This window comes from Scyliorhinus torazame, chromosome 7 (assembly GCF_047496885.1).
Source record: "Scyliorhinus torazame isolate Kashiwa2021f chromosome 7, sScyTor2.1, whole genome shotgun sequence".
In the NCBI taxonomy this organism is placed as follows: domain Eukaryota; kingdom Metazoa; phylum Chordata; class Chondrichthyes; order Carcharhiniformes; family Scyliorhinidae; genus Scyliorhinus; species Scyliorhinus torazame.
In genome coordinates, this window is record NC_092713.1 from 86,466,043 (window position 1) to 86,487,191 (window position 21,149).

The window sequence follows — 21,149 nt, forward strand, 5'->3', positions numbered from 1 at the left end:
CCCCCCCCCAGGACCCCGGAGCCCGCCCACGCTGCCTGGTCCCGCCGGTAAATACCAGGTTTGATTTACGTCGGCGGGACAGGCAGTTTCTGGGCGGGACTTCGGCCCATCCGGGCCGGAGAATCCAGCGGGGGGTCCCGCCAACCGGCGCGGCTGGATTCCCGCCCCCGCCCAATCTCCGGGAGCGGAGACTTCGGCGGGGGCGGGGGCGGGATTCACGGCGGCCAACGGCCATTCTCCGACCCGGCGGGGGGTCGGAGAATGACGCCCCTGATTTTGAATTACCTAGGACAATTTAAATATCATGCTGCTTATGGTCATTGCAATCAACCAAGTTTACAGATTACCAATTATAGTAACTAGCAGCCTCAGATGAAACGTAGGGCAGGATTTTACATTTTTGGTTGGGACCCTGACGTTAGGATCAAATGTGAGTCACCTTGCAGTGTGTTGTGAGCTGTCAGCGGACATTGATTTTGCCATGAATGGCCAATTGGTAGCCAGATGGCAAGTTCATTGTCCAATTAAGGATGGCAGGCTAACCTTTGAAGCTTCACGGCCAATATAAGGTCCTTCAGCACAGAAAGAACTGCAGTCTGCCTTTGCAGGTAAAGGAGAGATAGGAAGCCTACATTTTGATGTGCTCTCTTAGCAAATTTTGTTTTAAAATCTCATGGGCTGCAGAAGGGGTAAGCCTGGCACATGTTGACCTTTGGTGGCAGCTGTAGACCAGCAAGCAGAATGGAGAGGCCTCTAATGCATTCTGGAGCACTGGTACCCACCTGTTCCAAACCCACTTTTACCTGACACTCCCACTGAGAGGCTGCATACGGGCTGGTCCAGGCCCCCCTCTTATCCATGGCTTTGCTTGGCTTCTTTTTGACCTTCGGTCACTTGGGTGCCACCACTCTTCTGTCTCATTTAACCTGGTTGAAAATATTTTCCTAGCTATCTATGATATATAGAATATTGGATATTTGTGATTAAAGGCTGAGATCAAATTTGTCACCTTGATCTCCAAAAACTGCAAGACTGGATTAGAGTCCTGAAAAGAATCCTTGGTCTTTACCAGCTTTTGAATAATATATACCAGGGGATTAAATTCACCATTCTTATCTTTTAATGGCGGAGAATTTACAGGCATGAGGGTAATCCAAAGAGTTTAACAGTATCATTGGATATTCATAGAACACTTTTAACCTGGTTTGTGTGTCACTGATCCAGGTTTATTGATGACTAATTTGCAGTCAGCTACTAGGGAATCGGTGTGCATGCAAATGAACAAATCAAAATACTCAGTAGCTTCCAAAAAGGAAACACATCCTGGTCAAAATTTCTGATAACCTAATTTTTAACTGAGAAAATGTAATTTCACACAGTGATTTTTATCTGCAGTGAAATATAAACATTACCATTTTTTTTTCCAATTAAGGAGCAATTTAATGTGACCAGTCCACCTACCCTGCACATCTTTGGGGTGTGGGGCTAGACACGGCGAGAATGTGCAAACTCCACACCGGCAGTGACCCGGGGCCGGGGTCGAATGGATCCTCACCGCTGTGAAGCAGCAGTGCTAATCACTGGGCCACCATGCCACCCCTACAATTCCATTTATAAATGCAAACCACAAATACAAGCAAATCAGAGTGTTTTCTATTTACAGTCTGCCTGGACACACATAGTGGATGTTCCGATTACAATCTTGACCAGTTTCTGACAGGCATCTAATTCTTGGGTGAAACTAGGAGGTGGTTCTGTCAATTGGTATGTTTATCACAACGGGTCAATTAACTCAGTTACCTAGATGATTAGAGTGTGATGCAAATAAGTCCAATAGCACCGGTTCAATCCCTGTACAAGCTGTGGTGGTTCATGGAAACCTACTTCTTTGCCTTGACTCACGCTTGATGTGGAGTGGTCCGTCTCAAGCTATATAACCTATTTGCCTTTCTTTCTAATGGACTATGGTGAATTACCTACCTATATGTATCGCAATGCTTTGTCTTCCATAACATAAATGGCTCCTACAAAATACATTGAGAAGATTGGGAAATTACAATTGGAGGCAGTCAATGGGATCCGCTGATAGTTCAGTTGCAACTGTAGCACTCCCACTGAGACCTTCCCCGAGATCAGTTATCTCAATAAAGGCAAAGGATTGAACCCAAAATCCATCCTTTATGCTTTAAGAATGGACTACATGGTGCACTTAATCACTGAAGTATTGCTGAAGCTTACAACAGTATTTTTTATCTGAATTTCCCTTCTCAGATGGTTTGGAAATATCTTACTGTCGGGGCTAAGACCTCATACTCTGGGCAGGATTCTCCAATGCCACAGCTGCGTGTTTCTTGGCAGCGCGCCATTCACTTGCGGTGGGAATCTCTCTTCCCGCTGTTTGTCAATGAGATTTTCCATTGAAGCCACCCCACACCGCTGGAAACCTGTAGGCAGGAGTCTACTGCCAATGGGAAAAGAGAATCTCAATGGCCGGAGAATTTTGGCCTCCAAGTTTTTAATAAAATATATACACAGACATCCTCTTGGTTAATTTCCAAAATTTTAAAAACTGGACAAAGGCGCTTTTAAAATGGCCAAAGCAAAGTCTGTCTGTGACCCTGGAGCAATACCAGTTTAGTGTCAGCTCAGAAACTGACACCTCTTTATCTCTGAAGAAACCCTATCCAACCCCCATGGACTGCAGAGTCCAAATTCAAAGGGAACTATACAAATACCAGCAACATTTCATAAGCCTGGCCTCGCCAAATGAACTTGAAAGACCCCACAACCCCCCCCCCCCCTCCCCCCACTAAGACTTAATAATTGGAAAATTAATAATCCCAGGGACCCAGACAAAGGGAGACACACTATTTGTAAAAACTAGAGTGCAGAGGTAGGAGTCATGTGACATGAACTCTATGTGGTGGAACCAATAATATTTGCCTTATGGTGCTGAAGGACCTCAGTTTACCATTTTTCCACATACCTAACAGCAGCAGCACAGAATAGGGCCTCCACCTCCTTGCCCCATCTACACTGTTTCAACTGGAACTTCTGTACAATTATCTCTGCATTCCTATCTCATTGTGGAAAAGTGAACTATCCAGCATTAGTTCAGCAGGCTGACCTCTGTGAAGGAGCTCTGTGGATTTTGATTCTGAACACTGGACTCACATAAAACAATAATTCTTTTCTCTGTTGTCTTTGCCTGTAAATCTTTCTTTCTCTATATTTTTTTACTGTATGAGTGTGCAGGAGGCTCTATAATGATGACACCCCCATCTGTGTTTTGAGTGTGTGCAAATAAACAAACCCTCTGAGTTCATGCTATCTCAAGATTGCTGTGGGGTTGTTAAAAAATTAGAGAATTGGATCACACCAGAACTGAGAGGTTGGGAAATATGTAAAGGGGGAAAAATATCAAATCACTTTTCTGTTTATGGATAGTTGCTGAGAGGCAAAATCAAGTCTGTTTCAATTAAGCCACTCCCCGGTCAATAACATTCAAAATATCTATCTTTGAAATATTAATTTTCTGCTTTTAAAAATCAAATTACATTAATTATATAAGTCCTTTGTTCTGTCAGATTAAAATTGACCATTATAACCCAGTGTTGCATATTATTAATTATGCCGCAGATAATTTGGGATAGAAATTGGCCCCCATTGGCAAAACAGACAATTTTGCATGGCTCTAGAGTGAGGGGAATGAGAGTTATTAATTCTTTTTTGCAACATCATTATCATATTGTCATTTACTATGATACAAACTTGCGTGGGTAAGTATGGGTGTGTCTGATTTAATTAAACTGGAGACAATTAGATTGCATAAGTCAAAACATCAAAAAGGGAAGTGGGAAAGCAAGTGGTTGAAATGGTAATGAAAAGACAGCCAGGGAAGTAGCTTGACCAGGAATTTACATTGGGCAGATAAGAGAAGTGATTTTAAAGTTGACTTTCAAAATATATCAAGAAAACGTCTGGGAAGAGGAATTCTAATGAATAGTAGGAATAATAGACTGGATGATCAAAAGGAAAAAAACATATTTAAAATGAGACTGAAGGCTGTTGTGTGTGGCTGTGAAATCTTGTACAAGAAAATGTTTTGAAGCAAGATCTGTGAAGCTCAGTTTGTTGTCACCCTTAGAGAGGTGAGTCTGTAAGATTTCCCCCTAAGAACAGTAGGGCATTGTATGGTAATGTTACTGCCAATGTTTATGGATTAGAAAATCTATCAGGACTGTTACCATCCAAAACTGATTTTAGCTCTGAATTTATTTAATCCAATCTCTTTTAGGAAATATTTGTAAAGTACTGTTAACTGTGTAAAGGTGTTCTTGTGTCTTTAAATATTATTATTTTTTTCCTTTAGTTTAATAAATGTTTAAATTTACTATTCAAAATCAGCACAATTGGTCTGGTGTTTCCTTCTCTTGACTTCAGATAAACTCCGCATAATGCACAAATTGCAAATCATTGTGGCAGCTTATTCAAAGTTTCATTTTGGGACGCGCACTTACCATCTGCTTTGAAATAACAAAAGACACTTGAAATATTTATGTCCAGCATCATATTGGCATTTCAAAGTATTCAGGCACCCCATGCTCCACCATAAACAGGCATTATGCCCCTGAATATGGTTATGATTAAATACTCCTTGAAGGAATTTGTGAGTGCTGACCTTATTCCACTCTTAGAAGAATTATCCCAGGAAGGTGGAGGTGGGTTCTGTTGGAACATGCTATGTGGAAAAGTCACAGAAAATGATGATGGGTCATCATAACCCAATGTCATCCCATCCCATCCTCTTTTTGCTTTCCCGGGGCTGGATTCAGAGTCCCGCAGGAAAGCCTGGTAGATCCGGGCCAAAAGCTCCTGAGGTGATTAAAAACGGAATTAAGAGCCTTTCAAACAATGAATTCCTTCTTTCCCAACAGCATACAGCTTTACACATTGGGCGGAACTTTCTGGTCAGCCCTGTCCCAAGACCAAAAATTCCACCCAAGGTCAAAGGATTTTTAAATGGTCCATCAAATCTTCCGTGAAGACTCCCATGGTGGACGAGACAGGAAAATTTACCTCAGTGTGCCTGTATCTGGGCGGGGTCAGTGAGCTAAGTACATAGTGAGACAAGCTTCTTCAGTGAAACTGAGAAATTGCAACAGCCTAATCAGTTACCCTGAAGTGTTCCAGCCATGGCCATTGAGAGGCTGCTGTTCAATCGCTTCTTCTCTCAAAGAGTGCTTTCCGTACTTCATGGAAAGCACTTTACCTGCCTTGCACCTCACTCACCCTGGCAAGGGAGTAACTTATCCAGCTTTGACAACGAGTCATTGGACTCGAAACGTTGGTTCTTTTCTCTACCTACAGATGTTGCCAGACCTGCTGAGATTTTCCAGCATTTTCGTTTTGGTTCAGATTCCAGCATCCGCACTATTTTGCTTTCAACTTATGCAGTTCCACCTTCCACCTCTGCTGAGAGGTAATCGTAGCAGCCACCAGCAGCAACAGGATACCAGCAGTATTAGTTCCACTTGGCAAATGGGGTGGAGATTGGGATCCCCAAAACAGGGTCGACTATACAGACCTAAGATCAACTCTCCTGACATGGGTGAGCCTCAGGAGGCTCAGCAGCTTATTCCTGACAAGTGAAACCTCCTTCCCATTGGAGCAGGTGGGAACAATTATCAATGCCATGCCAAACATGGAGTGTCATCCAACATCCTTGTCCACCCAACCCCCACCTGAGACTAAGATAAGCACTTCAGCCATCACTCCTTTTCTTTTCATTTTCTGCACTCAAACTCCTTCACATTCACACCACCCTGTCACTCATCAAAAAACCAATGTGACTACACCCTCACTGTATTACCCTCTTGTGTGCTATTCAACGTACCTGTGGCATTTGCCCCATTATGCTCCCTTGGTTCTCTTTCATGCTGCACCTCCATAGAGCTATTCATGTTTGGTTCCACTTATTCCTGTTCAAATGCATCCATTGCATCTCCAGGATTGCCATCCTTTCTGCTCCCACTTATTCACCTATGATGTAAAATAAAGTTCCTCCTAGTCCCTTCACATTTGCTCACTTTCATATTGTTTCTGATTGACATCATCCATAGGTGTGGGGTCAGTTTACATTGCCTTAGCTGATGGCACCCAGCCCTAACTCATTCTTGGACACCACATCTTACTGCGTGATGGCAGACTGCCATGAAAAGTTGTGTCTGAGCGAGCATTTCCTTCAGTGGAACATTTGGAATTTTGAGGTCAGAATCAGACTCTACAAATGCTGCTGACTCCAGAGCCAACCAACTCCCAACTATTCACTGAGGCTCTGGACAGCCTGAAACTCTCTCACCCAAGACAGTTTAATTCGACCTCCACAGGATCATCCACTCCCAGCTCCTACCTCACTTTTAGCACTGTCAAAACCTTAATCTATTGGTCTTCATACTTGATTTCACTAACTCTATGGCCTCTTGTCATAAAGTCCAACTTGTTCAAAGCACATACCCTGCCTCATACCAAGTACTACTACATTGAGTCCTGTGTACCCACCACAGTAGTGGTGTTCACAAAACCCCCACTTTATCCAATGGCAATTTTTGTTTTCCAATTAAGGGGCAATTATGTGTGGCCAATCCACCTACCCTGCACACCTTTCTCAAACCTTTCTTTTATTATGCCTCTAATCACTTCTCTTAATTTCCTTAATGTATTGTACGCATGGTTATACTCATGTGACGTGTCTGGGGTTGTCTTTTCTACATTAAAAATGCTACATAATTGCAAGTTGCTATTATCGCATAGTTCAAAGTGGATTCAGTTGCATTTACAAGACTTGTTTGCTTCTTCACTTGATACCATAATAACGCCCCCCCAAAAAATAATTCACTTATAATCCTTAGTGCTTTATTTCTTTTAACTTCCAGGTCAGGATCGGAGTGAGGCTGGTCTGATAAAACGGTTTAAAGGAGATGGATTCCGGTACAGGGCAAAACTAATTGGTGTGGATGAGGTTTCAGCTGCGAGGGGAGACAAACTCTGCCAAGACTCAATGATGAAGCTAAAGGTAACTTTACAGAATTATAAGAGTGTTGAAGTATAATAAAACAATGCATATTTATATTGAGCAGGTTTCACCTGTCTTCAGCCAGATTGCCAAACTATCTACATCATGGCAATGGAGTGGACCACTCCAATGGAGAAAAGCTAAGGACAAAGGGAAGATGAAAGCTGTTAGATTGTAATTAGAGCTAACTACACGTCACCGAAAGGGACAATGTATTCACCAGTAAAGAAGTGTAATTTAGGGTAACAGAACTCTTGCATCAATGACGAGCAGCACCTGACCTAAATAAATGACTCCAATACATTCTACTAAAAAAACTTAAACCAAAATATTTCACCTTCCTTAGAACAGGACAATTCAACTTCACATAAAATATTCAATACGAAAATTTGTAGTAATGAACTTAGTATTCACAGGTAAATTTTCTTCTTTGAACTGATGGTTGGCGATTCAGCAATGATCATTGACAAACCAACTGAAGATGGTTAGATGGAAGATAACTTTTGGAGTTCCTCATGGAGGTATGTCCTGTGGCTATATTCATGGCCTCAAAAAAATCCTCTCAATCTTCCCTACATCAAGTATGATTCCAGTTGCTCCTTGTTTTTCCTTTGTTGTTTCTTGACCATAGTATTGCGAAATGGTCTTACCCAGCCAAATGTTTCTTTGATCTTGGGAGCAATTGTATTCATCCTCTCCCTTATAGCTCTTGTGTCCATGTTTAGATCAAGGATAGCAATTCAAGTCAACTAATCCTGGCCCATCGGCTTGAAAACAGGCGATCACCAAAAGTTGCCCCTTTAGCGAGAAGGTCCACTGCATTAAGTGCCAATCAAGTACTTAAATGGCAGTGGTGGACATTCCCTGGGATCAAGGATCTAGGGTGGAAGGCTCGCCTGCCGAATGCTGCCAGCCAATCAGTTGCTGTTGGTAATGCATCCTCCAGAGGCCCAGTAGGGACCCAGGCACAGGTGAGTGATGGCAGGTGGGATATGGTAGGTTGGGGAGTTAGCAGCAAGTGCAGGGAATGGCTCTCAGCTGCCCCCCTCCCTTCCTAATGCCAGTCCCTCGATCAGACACTGAATACCTGACATTGAGGAGTCCCTCCTGGAAGCCTGCCAGAAACCTGACAGGAGTTTCTATTCAGCCTTCCCGCTTGTTGAGTCCATGTCCACGCTGAGTGAATACCAGTAGTGGCGGATGAGGCACATAATTTCCCACTGAAGGACCTGAATTGCTGATGGGATTAGCAAGACCGTGCACGTCCGCTATGGACGTAGTCAGGGCAGAGGCCACCTTGTTGCCCAATTAAATGCCCCCCACCACAAAACCCAACATGGAGCAGGACACTAAGTGTCAGTGAACATGTTATTTGGTGAGTAGCTGTCATTTGATGACACTATTGATGATTCCTTTCCTGATGAGAGAGAGGATGCAGATAGAATGGTAATTGCCGGATTAGATCTATTATGTTATTAATTTCAGCAATTTTCCACTTGATTAAGTAGCTCCAGTATCCTAGCCGCACTGGAAGCTTGGCCAGAGGAGCAGCTAGTTCTTGTTTGCATTCCTTCAGCATTTTGTGCTGAGTATGAACATGTTATTAGTTAGGCCACAGTTCAAGTATTATTGAAGATTTTCTGATTACAAAGACTGATGGTGGAGAAATGGAGCAACCTCTGGGTTGGAAGAAACTCTGGGTCAGATGCATATAATATTTTCGTGCCAAGCACAATTACTGAGCAGACATTTAGATTAGCCAAAATGCTTCTACATATCTGGAGTGAGCATGAGTAATAATGCTGTGCTATTATTTTCCAGTTCCACAACATGTTTTTTGAAAATCACGAGATTCTGTTACTAGTTTTTTGATGGGATTTCTAAGAATTTTTTTTTTGCAGAGAATTATTTTGTTCTTCTCCATAAAGGGTTATGTGCGGCGAAATTCTCCAGAAACGGCGCAATGTCCGCCGACTGGCGCCCAAAACGGCGCAAATCAGATGGGCATTGCGCCGAGCCCCAACCTTAAGGGGCTAGGTCGGCGCCGGACAAATTTCCGCCCCGCCAGCTGGCGGAAAAGGCCTTTGGTGCCCTGCCGCTGACAGCATTCCCGCGCATGCGCAGTGGAGGGAGTCTCTTCTGCCTCCGCCATGGTGGAGACTGTGACGGAGGCGGAAGGGAAAGAGTGCCCCCATGGCATAGGCCCGCCCGCGGATCGGTGGGCCCCAATCGCGGGCCAGGCCACCGTGGGGGCATCCCCCGGGGCCAGATCGCTCCGTGCCCCCCCCCAGGACCCCGGAGCCCGCCCGCACCGCCTTGTCCCGCCGGTAAGGTAGGTGGCCTAATCTACGCTGGCGGGACAGGCATTTTAGCGGCAGGATTTCGGCCCATCCGGGCCGGAGAATCGCACGGGGGCGCCCGCCAACCGGCGCGGCGCGATTCCCGCCCCCGCCGAATCTCCGGTGCCGGAGACTTCGGCAACCGGAGGGGGCGGGATTCACGCCAGCCCCCGGCGATTCTCTGACCCGGCGGGGGTCGGAGAATCTCGCCCCAAGTGGTGTCTAAAATAATCAAATACTGCTTGCAAACTCATTGAAAGGTGACTGTAAATCAGACACTTTCAAGACAGAAGCAGATAGGAAAGGCAAGAGGAGATTTCACAGAACTGGCTTTCCAAAATCAGGGAATGTCAAAGCATCTAAATAAAATGCAAATGATGTTGGAAAGTCAAGTTAAAATCAATGATGGGGTTTGACTTTGAAGCAGCTTAAACGCAATACGTCCTCGCAACATATTTCTGGGCGGCAGGAGGCAGCCAGCCGTTGGTCAGCAGTGGGGTCTTCTGGTCCCGCTGCTGTTGATGGGATTTCCCATTCCCAATCCACCCCATACTGCTGAGAAACCCAAGGAGGGGTGCGCCATCTGTGGGACTGGGAGATCCCGCCGGAAGATCTCACCCAATATTTTAATGAGACCTGATACAAGAAGTTATGTCAGAGAGATGAGCAGCAGCAGCAACACATTTCTCTTGCCTGCCTTTATGCTATCAACCAGGTTAGGTGGATTGGCCATGCTAAATTGCCCCTTAGTGTCCAAGAGTTAGGTGGGGATATAGGGCTAGAGGGGGGATTGGGCATGGTAGGGCGCTCTTTCGAAGGGCCGGTGCAGACTCGATGGGCCGAATGGCCAAATGGTCTCCTTCCGCAGTATAGGGATTCTATGATTCTAACCAGATCCTGCCACCTCTATCTGACGGTTAATGTAAGGAATTGGCTCCCCTGTTCAACATGGAGTCAGTTATCAGTCCGTGTCATCTGCTGAAAGGTCACCTGCAGACAACTCAGACTACAGGGACAGTACTGTCAAAGACACATTCTCATTCACTTTCACGCTGAATTTCAATGGTATTGTTACACAGCTCGCCAATGTTACTGAACGGTTGCATCTGTGAAAATAGATGACTGTAAGCATTGGCATGTGACCATCCTGGTCCATCCTGTGTGCCAGTGAATGATCATGCAGGTAAGCTGTGTTGCAGCTTGCTTGAATGTGTTAAAGCAATGAAGAAACTGTCAGGCACTGTGAGGGCTTACCCTCTATATTCAGTGAATGTGGATCAGAATGTTAACTGGCACATATGCTTGTGCCATATAGGGGCAGCACGGTGGCACAAGTGATTAGCACTGTGGCTTCACAGCGCCAGGGTCCCAGGTTCGATTCCCTGCTGGGTCACTGTCTGTGCGGAGTCTGCACGTTCTCCCCGTGTCGGCGTGGGTTTCCTCCCGGTGCTCCGGTTTCCTCACACAGTCCAAAGACGTTCAGGTTAGGTGGATTGGCCATGCTAAATTGCCCTTAGTGACCAAAAAAGGTTAGGACAGGTTACTGGGTTACGGGGATAGGGCTTAAGTGGGTCGGTGCAGACTCGATAGGCCGAATGGCCTCCTTCTACACTGTATGTTCTATACCTGCTCAATGGTACTGTTGGGTAATTATACCTTTACAGCTTCTGATCTCGATTCCTTACACAGTATTAAATCTACTTGTTATCTCCTGTCAGGTATGCTGCACTCCAGTGAGAGCGCCCAGGAGCGCCAGGTGAGGCAACAATCCTTGCTTCCAGCATATGCAGTAATGATTCCGTTTCTCCCCAGCCACCAAACAGGGGGTCCACAAGCTGCACCTTTCCATCACTTGCCCATAGACTAAATTTCATGGCTCCATGATTATTTTGCCAGCCATGGCTTTTTACTGCCATTTATTTTGCTACTTCGGGCTTTTTGATAGGCTAAAAAGAGTTTTAGATTATTTACAACCTTTACAAATGCTACAAGAACTTATATTCCCCTTGTGTGCATTATTTAAAATTTTATATATTCTAAATTGGCAATGTGTAAAAGGAGTAGCCACTGCACGTCAGCATATCAGACACAGGGGGCGGAAATTACATGTTGGGGCGGCACATGCGCGGGAGCGTCAGCGGCCACTGACAGTTTCCCATGCATGCGCAGTGGGGAGAGTCTCTTCCGCCTCCGCCATGGTGGAGGCCGTGGCGGAGGCGGAAGGGAAAGAGTGCCCCCACGGCACAGGCCCGCCCGCGGATCGGCGGGCCCCGATCGCGGGCCAGGCCACCGTGGGGGCACCCCACGGGGTCAGATCGCCCCGCGCCCCCCCCAGGACCCCGGAGCTCGCCCACACCGCCTTGTCCCGCCGGTAAATAGGTACTCTAATTTACGCCGGCGGAACAGGCAATTTATCAGCGGGACTTCGGCCCATCCGGGCCGGAGAAACGAGCGGGGGGGCCCGCCAACTCTCACCCCCGCGGAATATCCGGTACCGGAGACTTTGGCAACCGGCGGGGGCGGGATTCACGGTGGCCAACGGCCATTCTCCGACCCGCTGGGGGGGGTCGGAGAATGACGCCCCTGGGGTGGAATTCTCCCCCCCCCCCCCACGCCGGGTGGGAGAATCGCCGGGGCGCCGTGCGAGTCCCACCACGCCGTCCTGGCACCCACACGCGATTCTCCCACCCCCCCAAACCGGCGTGGCGAAAATCACGGCTGGCCGCTGGGAGAATCGCCGCTCGCCGAGCGGCCTGCCCAACACGACATCCACACCTGGGGCGAAATTCTCCCCCAACGGCGGGATGTCCGCCGACTGGCGCCAAAGCCGGCGCCAATCAGACGGGCATCGCGCCGGCCCAAAGGCGCGGAAGGCTCCGCATTTTTGGCGGCCTAGCCCCAACATTGAGGGGCTAGGCCGACGCCGGAGGGATTTCCGCCCCGCCAGCTGGCGGAAATGGCGTTTGTTGCCCCGCCAGCTGGCGCAGAAATGCGGCGCATGCGCAGGAGCGTCAGCGGCCGCTGTCATTTCCCCAGCGCATGCGCGGGAGCGTCAGCGGCCGCTATCAGTTTCCCGCGCATGCGCAGTGGGGAGAGTCTCTTCCGCCTCCGCCATGGTGGAGGCCGTAGCGGAGGCGGAAGGGAAAGAGTGCCCCCACGGCACAGGCCCGCCCGCGGATCGGTGGGCCCCGATTGCGGGCCAGGCCACCGTGGGGGCACCCCCCGGGGTCAGATCGCCCCGTGCCCCCCCCCAGGACCCCGGAGCTCGCCCACGCCGCCTGGTCCCGCCGGTAAATACCAGGTTTGATTTACGTCGGCGGGACAGGCAATTCCTGAGCGGGACTTTGGCCCATCCGGGCCGGAGAATCCAGCGGGGGGTCCCGCCAACCGGCGTGGCCGGATTCCTGCCCCCGCCCAATCTCCGGGAGCGGAGACTTCGGCGGGGGCGGGGGCGATATTCACGGCGGCCAACGGCCATTCCCAGACCCGGCGGGGGGTCGGAGAATGACGCCCCAGGTTGCTGCCGGCGGGAACAGCGCGGGAATGCTGGGGGGCGGCGTGTGGGGGGGGGGGGCTAAGGGGGTTCCTGCACTGGGGGCGGCCTCAAAAGGGGCCTGGCCTGCGGTCGGTGCCCACCGATTGGCGGGCCGGCCTCTCCGAATGAGGACCTCCTTTCCTCTGCCGCCCCACAAGATCCATCCGACATCTTCTTGCGGGGCGTCCTCAGGGAGGACGGCAACTGCGCATGCACGGGTGACATCATTTACGTGGCGCCGGCCGTGTCATTTACGCGGCGCCGTTTTTACGTGGCGCCAAGGCCTGGCACGCGTAAATGACGCGACACCACTCCTAGCCCCCCAGGGGCGGGAGAATAGGGGGCTGGGAGCGGCCTCCGACGCCGGAGAGAAACACTCCCATTTTCACTCCGACATCGGGACTTAGTCTCCCGATGGGAATATTGCGCCCCTGGTATTGTATTATTGGCATTTGTCCGTCATCATTACTGAACATAAGTTCCAGATTAATAACTTAAAGCACCCATTGTCCTAACTTTACATCCTCTGTGGAACTATTTATGTTTTGAAAAATCTTAATTTTTATCTGTGATGCATTCAAGTTTGTGTGTTAATTTTCTGGTTTATTGGAAATGGTATACTTTCCACGTTGGTTGTCAAAACAATATTAACATTAGCAACAGTAAGATTTACATTCCTACTTTGCCTCAGGGTGCCATAACTTCCGATATCCAGGTGACATTTCCATTTTACTAGTTCTACATTTGGACAGATTGGGCAGAATTTTACCATATTTTTTCCAGTCAGGCTCAGACTAAAAACTGGCGTGTAGCTCTTCGGCTGCACAGACCAGGGCCGGAATTCTCCACACCGCAATCTCGCTCGGCATGTGGCGGAGAATGGGGCGTCAGACCCACGATCGGGTCCGACGCCACTCAATCACTGCCAATCGCACGCGCCCGGTCGACGCAGCTCCGGTTGGGGGCCATTGAACGAGGCCCCCACGGCGTTTTTCCGCCGACAACTGGCCGAGTTCTCGTCGGCGTGGTTCACTCATGGTTCCATCCGGCGGCGGCTGCGGACAGAGTTCGCGGCCGCCCTGCTGGGGGCAGGGGGATCCGTCACCGGGGGTGGACCTCGAGGACGGACAGGCTCGTGATTGGGGCTACCGATTGGCGGGCGCGCGCAATTTTTTTTGGGGGGGGGTCCTCCATTGTCGGGGCCGGCCCGCGGTGTGGGTCTGCCATGTTGCGCGCTGTGGCCAGAAGTGCAGGGCCCCGATGGAGCTGCGAGGAGTACTCCGGGGCCCGGCTTCAAAACAGAGAATCACTCTGGGCTTTCTCCTGGTAAGTCCAGAGTGATTCGCATCCGTTATCTTGCGGGCGTGGGGACATAGCCCCAATAGCAGAGAATTGCGCCTCAGTTTTCTCTCTGGGGCAAAATTCTCCTACCCGCCCTGCCACATTTCTGCCCCAACCGGCCGGCGGGAGTCTCCGTAACACCGGACGGTCAATGGGGTTTCCCATTGTGGGGCAGCCCCATGCCGTCGGGAAACCCCTGGGCGCCGGCAAAACGGAGACTCCCGCCGGCGGAGAATGACGCCCTAGATCTTGAGCCTCTCTGAGTTAAACAAAAATGAGTCAGCGGGGTTTACACTGCCACTTGGATGGGGTGGGGCGGTGCCTCAGAGAGCCAGCAAGGTCGGATCCACATACACAGTCCACTTACTTCAAAATACTCCATAGAGAACAGGGTGTCTCTTTAAAGGGTGCCCCAACCGCCCGCCCCCCCCCCCCCCCCTTCCCCACCCCTCTCCAAGAATTAACTCTCTTCCCATCCCCGGACAATCAATCATCGGGGTTTCCCCCCAGCACTGTGGAAATATTGCTTACTGCCTGCTTCCCTCCCCTCATTACTGCAAGTTCCCCCCCCCCACTGCCCGCCCCCCCCTTGCCTGAAAGATACCCCCTTACTGCCTGCAATCTCCCGCTCCCCAACCACCCACAAACACACATAACTCGAATCCCCCGCCGCCCCGCTACTGGGCTCCCACAAGGGCCCACCCCTGGCACTGCCTGGGCATGCCCCTCTGCCCCCAGGCGCTATACTTACCTTTTTGCTTCCACAAGGATCACCTCGCCTGAATCTTGTCTTTCCAAACCGGTGGTAAACCTCACCGGCCTGATGTCACGTCGGCGAAGTTGGAATATTCATTGATTGGGGCAATCATGTGGCTACTGTGGTATGGGGTTTAATAACATGGTTGATGTTATTAAAATTCATTGAAATCCATTAAAATGAGGTTCTTGCCCTTTGTGGGCATGACCCTCATGACATCACAGGTGAGGGTGTGGAAAATCAGGAAACGCGATCTCTCCAGAGAGGAGTGATTCCCGATTCTCCCCGGATTTTCTGCCCACGTCGCCAGTCTCTTTGATGGTGAACGCAAGCTGAAAATCACCCCCTTTGAGTGAAGGTGTCAATTTAATGTGGTGCCCCACTCGATGATGCGACCAGGCCGTTAAATCTCGCGAAAGTTTTCTTGTGGGCGATTTGCGACGTTATGAACACCTCGTGAGATCTAGATCAGAGATCATGGACGAAATTCTCCTACCCGCCCCGCCACATTTCTGCCCCGATCGGCTGGCGGGAGTCTCCGTAACACCAGCCGGTCAATGGGGTTTCCCATTGTGGGGCAGCCCCACGCTGTCGGGAAACCCCCGGAACCCGGCAAAACGGAGACTCCCGCCGGCGGAGAATGACGCCCCATAGATCATAGATCTAACGCAATCTCACGAGACATCGCAATCTGGAACTTGTCCTCGCTGGGTGAGATCCCGATTAACATATACAAATGAGCCATTAGGTTCATTTAATTATGTCTACATCAGATTATCTCAGCGCCTGGGAACTAACTGCCTCCCGAGCGAGGCCTCGATTGGACATTGTTTAATTGCCCTTAAATTGAGTGCTTTGCTAGCTAGGACATTTCAGAGGGCAGTTTAAGAATCAGCCACATTGCTGTTGATCTGTAGTCACATGTAGGCCTTGTCATGATATGCACCCATGCACATAATGAGATACAGACAGGCAGTGACAGACACTCAGTACAACCAATCAACACACAGGACAGAACATAACCAATCACCAGGCAGAACACTAGAGGGGAGTTTCCCACTATAAAACACACGAGGCATCAGCACTCTGCCTCTTTCCACTCGTGACAGTCAGGTCTGGTCTAGTTAGTTATAGTTAGCACGCTTAGATTAGTAGAGTGTCAAACCCACAGTGAACTGTGTGCACTGCTCAGCAAGTTCAATAAAGCGTATTGAACTTACATCAAAGATTGGTGTCTATTTTCAAGTACAACTGCATCCAGTTGCAGTCCGTGTTAACCCAGGGTGAATAACACGTAGTACCAGTAGTCTACTTTCTCTAAGTGGTTTACCTCGATGGTTCCGTGACGACCAACAAGTGCCTTCCAGCGACATGGAGCAGATCCAGGCCCCTCCACAGCTCCGAATCTCTGGCAATCTCGTCGCCAACTGGCGGGTCTTCAAACAGAGGTTCCTTCCCTACATTGAGGCCACAGGCCTCGAGGATGCGGCCGATGCCAGAAAAATCGTGCTGCTCCTATCAACTGCAGAAGACCAAGCCATCCAGATTTTCAACTCGCTTACTTTTACCGACGGCGAGGACAAAACCAAATTCAAAACCGTTTTAGCGAAGTTCGACAGTCACTGTGAAGTCGAAACAAACGAGAGCTTTGAGCGCTATGTCTTCCAGCAACGCCTTCAGGGTAAGGATGAACCTTTCCAATCCTTTCAAACTCTTCTCTGTATATTAGCACAGTCCTGCAATTATGGTGACACCATCATCAGGGATCAGATCGTGTTTGGGTGCACTCCGATTCTTTGCGGGAGCAACTCCTCAGAATTAAACACATGATGTGTTTAATTCCACATTCGACATTTTTCCAGTCGCAATCGAGACGTGTAAAGTGCATGAACAGGCGAGAAATCGGGACTCCCGTTTCAAATCGGCAGAACAGGAACAACGTGCCTCCCACGAGGCAGAGAGTGTGCAGGCCATCGCCCGGATGCAGCGCCTCAGTATCGATGAAGGCGGCCATTTCACGCGCTTTACCCGGGGCCCCATGCATGCGCAGCACGAATGGGAGAACAATGCGGCCGAAGACCAAACTGCACAGGTGCGAACGTCGGCTGACCTCACTGCGCATGTATGACGACGCACGGAGCGTAACAACGTCAACGTCATGATGTGGCCGAACTGCGGCACCGCCCACTTAAAACGGCAATGCCCTGCAAAAGGCAGGCGATCTTTAAATTGTGGGAGGCCTGGACATTATGCAGCCTTGTGCAGGTCTGCACCACCGGTCAAGGGCCAGCGATCCCATTTCCAACGCAAGCGCGTTCGATGTGTACAGCAAGGTCTACTGAATTCTGATCCTGGTAGCACTGCAGATTCAGAGGACGACTGCCTGGTGTCCCCATATCATGTGGGCATCATCACTACATGTGAGTATGCCTCCTCAAATTCAGCAAGACACCTATCTATCCTCAATGTGGATTCTGCGGACGAATGGCGTGCTGTCATACAAGTTAATCAATGTAGCATCCAGTTCAAGCTGGATGCTTCTGCCAATCTCATCTCTCAAGCTGATTTTATCCGCATTAAAAAGCAACCCAAAATTCTTCCGCCAGCATGCCAGCTCCTCGATTATAATGGCAATGCCATAACTGCACTAGGATCTTGTGATTTATTTGTCTCCAACAAGACCATCAATGCCACACTGCGATTCGAAATTGTCAAGCCTGATAAGGCATCCCTGCCCGGTGCCCATGCATGCAAGCTACTCAACCTCATACAGCGAGTCCATACCATGTCTTTTTCCAATGTGGATCTTCAGGCTGACATTGATGACATCCTTGCGCAATACCAGGATGTGTTTAGTGGAATGGGTACTCTGCCATACTGCTACAAGATCTTACTCAGGCCTGATGCCATGCCTGTAATCCATGCACCACGCTGGGTACCGGCTCCTCTGAAGGAATGTTTAAAGGCACAGCTACAGGAGCTCCAAGACCGGGGCATCATCTCCAAAGTGACGGAACCGACTGACTGGGTCAGCTCTATGGTCTGTGTGAAGAAGCCCTCAGGAGAGTTGCGGATATGCATAGATCCCAAAGATCTTAACCGGTACATAATGCGGGAACACTACCCGATCCCGAAGCGGGAGGAATTGACCAGTGAGGTGGCACATGCCAAATATTTCACGAAGCTAGATGCATCGCGTGGTTTCTGGAGAATTTTGTTTCCCTGTCCGGGTCAAAAAACGCTAGTACCGGAGCAGTGGTGAGCTTTGGCTTTAGCCATACAACTGGACGAGTCCAGCAGGAAGCTCTGCACGTTCAACACACCATTTGGCAGGTACTGTTATAACCGTATGCCATTCGGCATTGTTTCAGCCTTTGAAATCTTCCACAGGATCATGGAGCAGATGATGGAGGGCATTGAGTGTGTGCGTGTCTACGTAGATGATGTGATCATATGGTCCACGACCCCTGAGGAACACATATCTCGTCTCAAACAAGTCTTTCGACGTGTCCATGCAAACGGCCTCAAGCTGAACAAGGCCAAATGTTCCATTGGCATGTCATCCATCAAGTTCTTGGGACCAAATATCCCAGCAGGTTGTGCAACCAGATTCGGACAAAGTCAAGGCCATTAATGCCATGAAGACCCCGGAAGACAAAAAGGCGGTGCTACATTCCTCGGTATGGTGAACTTCTTGGGAAAATTCATTCTCAACCTGGCCTCACATACCATGGGCGGGATTCTCCGACCCCCCGCCGGGTGGGAGAATCGCCGGGGGTTGGCGTGAATCCTGCCCCCGCCGGCCTCCCAATTCTCCCGCCCCCCAAAAACCGGCCCAGCGTGAGTCGCGCCGCCCGCCTCGGAGAATGGCGAGGTCAAGCGCGACTCAATGGGCCCCAGGGCTGTCCGGAGTCTCTGGCCCGTGATGGGCCGAAATCCCGCCCGTTCTATGCCGGTCCCGCCGGTGTAAATTAGAGTTGGTCCCTTACCGGCGGGACCTGGCAGCGCGGGCGGGCTCCGGGGTTCCTGGGGGTTCGCGGGGGGATCTTGCCCCAGGTGGTACCCCCACGGTGGCCTGGCCCGCGGGCGGGGCCCACCGATCCCGATTACTCCGCATCGGCTGTTGTGGTCCTCCGCGACGGCTGATGTGGAGACGAACCCTCCCGCGCATGCGCAGGGATGACGCCAGCATGCGTTGGCGCTCCCGCGCATGCGCCGACTTGCGCCGGCTGGCAGAGGCCCTTCCGCCGCCGGTTGGCATGGCGCCAAGCCCCTATCCTGCCAGCCGGCGGGGCGCCAACCACTAAGGGGTGGGCCTAGATCCTGAAGGTGCGGAGAATTCTGCACCTTTGGGGTGGCCCGATGCCAGAGTTGTTCACGCCACTCCGTCCCGCCAGGACCCCCCGCCCCACCGGGTACAGGAGAATCCCGCCCCACGGCTCACAGGCATCTGGTGAAGAAGTCCACTGCATTCCAGTGGCTACCCACACATCAAGCAGAATGGCTCGAGTTAAAGCCAAAGCTCACCACTGCTCCGGTACTAGCGTTTTTTGACCCGGACAGGGAAACAAAATTCTCCACCGACGCAAGCCAGGACGGCATTGGTGCAGTGCTCCTCTAGAAGGATGACTCCTTGTCCTGGACTCCAGTTGCTTATGCGTCAAGGGCCATGACTCCGACTGAACAGAGGTATCCCCAGACAGGAAAAGAGTGCCCTGGGCCTCCTAACCGGCATTGTAAAGTTCCATGACTACGTCTACGGTCTACCTTCACAGTGGAGACTGACCACAGACCCTTGGTCCATATCATTCATAAGGACTTGAATGACATGACGCCCAGGCTTCAGCGCATTCCCGTTTGACTCTGCAGGTACGATTTTGAGTTAGTATACACACCAGGCAAGGAGCTGATAATTGCGGATGCCCTGTCCCGCTCCATCACCTCGCCCTGTGAACAGGTAGACTTCATCCACCAAATTGAGGCACAGGTGCAACTGTGTGCCAGCAACCTCCCTGCCTCAGATGAAAGAGTGATCAGCATTCGTGAAGAGACTGCCAAGGACCCTCTTCTGCAGCGTGTAATGCACCACCTCTCAAATGGCTGGCAAAAAGGGCAATGCCCTCAGTTCTTTAATGTAAAGGACGACCTGTCAGTCGTCGAGGGGACCCTCCTCAAGCTACATCGTATTGTTATTCCTCGCAGCCTGAAGAGCTTAATGCTCAATAAATCCACGAGGGACACCTAGGTGTTAAAGTGTAGGCGCAGGGCCCGGCAGGCTGTCTATTGGCCTGGGATCAACCAGGACATATCCAACATGGTCCTTAATTGTGCGACCTGCCAGCGTTTCCAACCTGCTCAGGCAAAAGAAACACTCCAGCAACACAAGATCGTGACCTCTCCGTGGTCCAAGGTGGGAATCGACTTTTTTCATGCCAATGGGCGTGACTATGTGCTCATCATAGATTACTTCTCAAATTACCCAGAAGTTGTGAAGCTGTCAGACCTCACATCAAGGACAGTCATCAAGGTCTGAAGGAGACATTTGCCAGGCATGGTATTCCACTCACTGTCATGAGTGACAATGGTCCCTGCTTCCACAGACAAGAGTGGTCCAATTTTGCCAAGTCGTGCCAATTCAAACACATTACCTCAAGCCCACACTACCCGCAGTCCAACGGGAAGGTCGAGAAAGGGGTCCATATAGTGAAGCAACTGTTCTGCAAGGCTGCGGACTCTGCTTCTGACTTCAACCTTGCGTTGCTGGCGGACAGGGCAACCCCTCTGTCCACCGGTATGTCTCCGGATCAACTCCTCATGAATAGAGACCTGCGGACGGCTGTTCCGGCCATACACTTACCAGACCCGGATCACCTCCCAGTGCTGCAAAAGGTGCAGCAACTCAGGAATGGGAAAAAGCTGACGTACGATGCTCATGCTACCGATTGGCCTGTGCTATCTCCGGAAGTTGCTGTTCGGATCAAGCTACCTGATGGAGGCTGGTCAGCTCCAGCTGTTGTTGTTCGACAGGTTGCTCCCAGATCGTTTGTGGTTCGTATGGCTGATGGCTCCATTGTCAGAGGCAACAGAAGGGCACTGTGCAAA

At 50.1% G+C, this 21,149-nt stretch overlaps 1 protein-coding gene across 1 annotated transcript in view; it reads left to right on the top strand.

Annotated features, from left to right (window-relative positions):
• dab1a (DAB adaptor protein 1a) overlaps positions 1-21,149 on the top strand; it is a 747,664-nt gene that overhangs the window by 479,675 nt on the left and 246,840 nt on the right. The window contains exon 3 of the mRNA XM_072512896.1: positions 6,936-7,075. Coding sequence (XP_072368997.1) covers positions 6,936-7,075 — 140 coding nt within the window. The remainder of the gene's footprint in view (positions 1-6,935; positions 7,076-21,149) is intronic.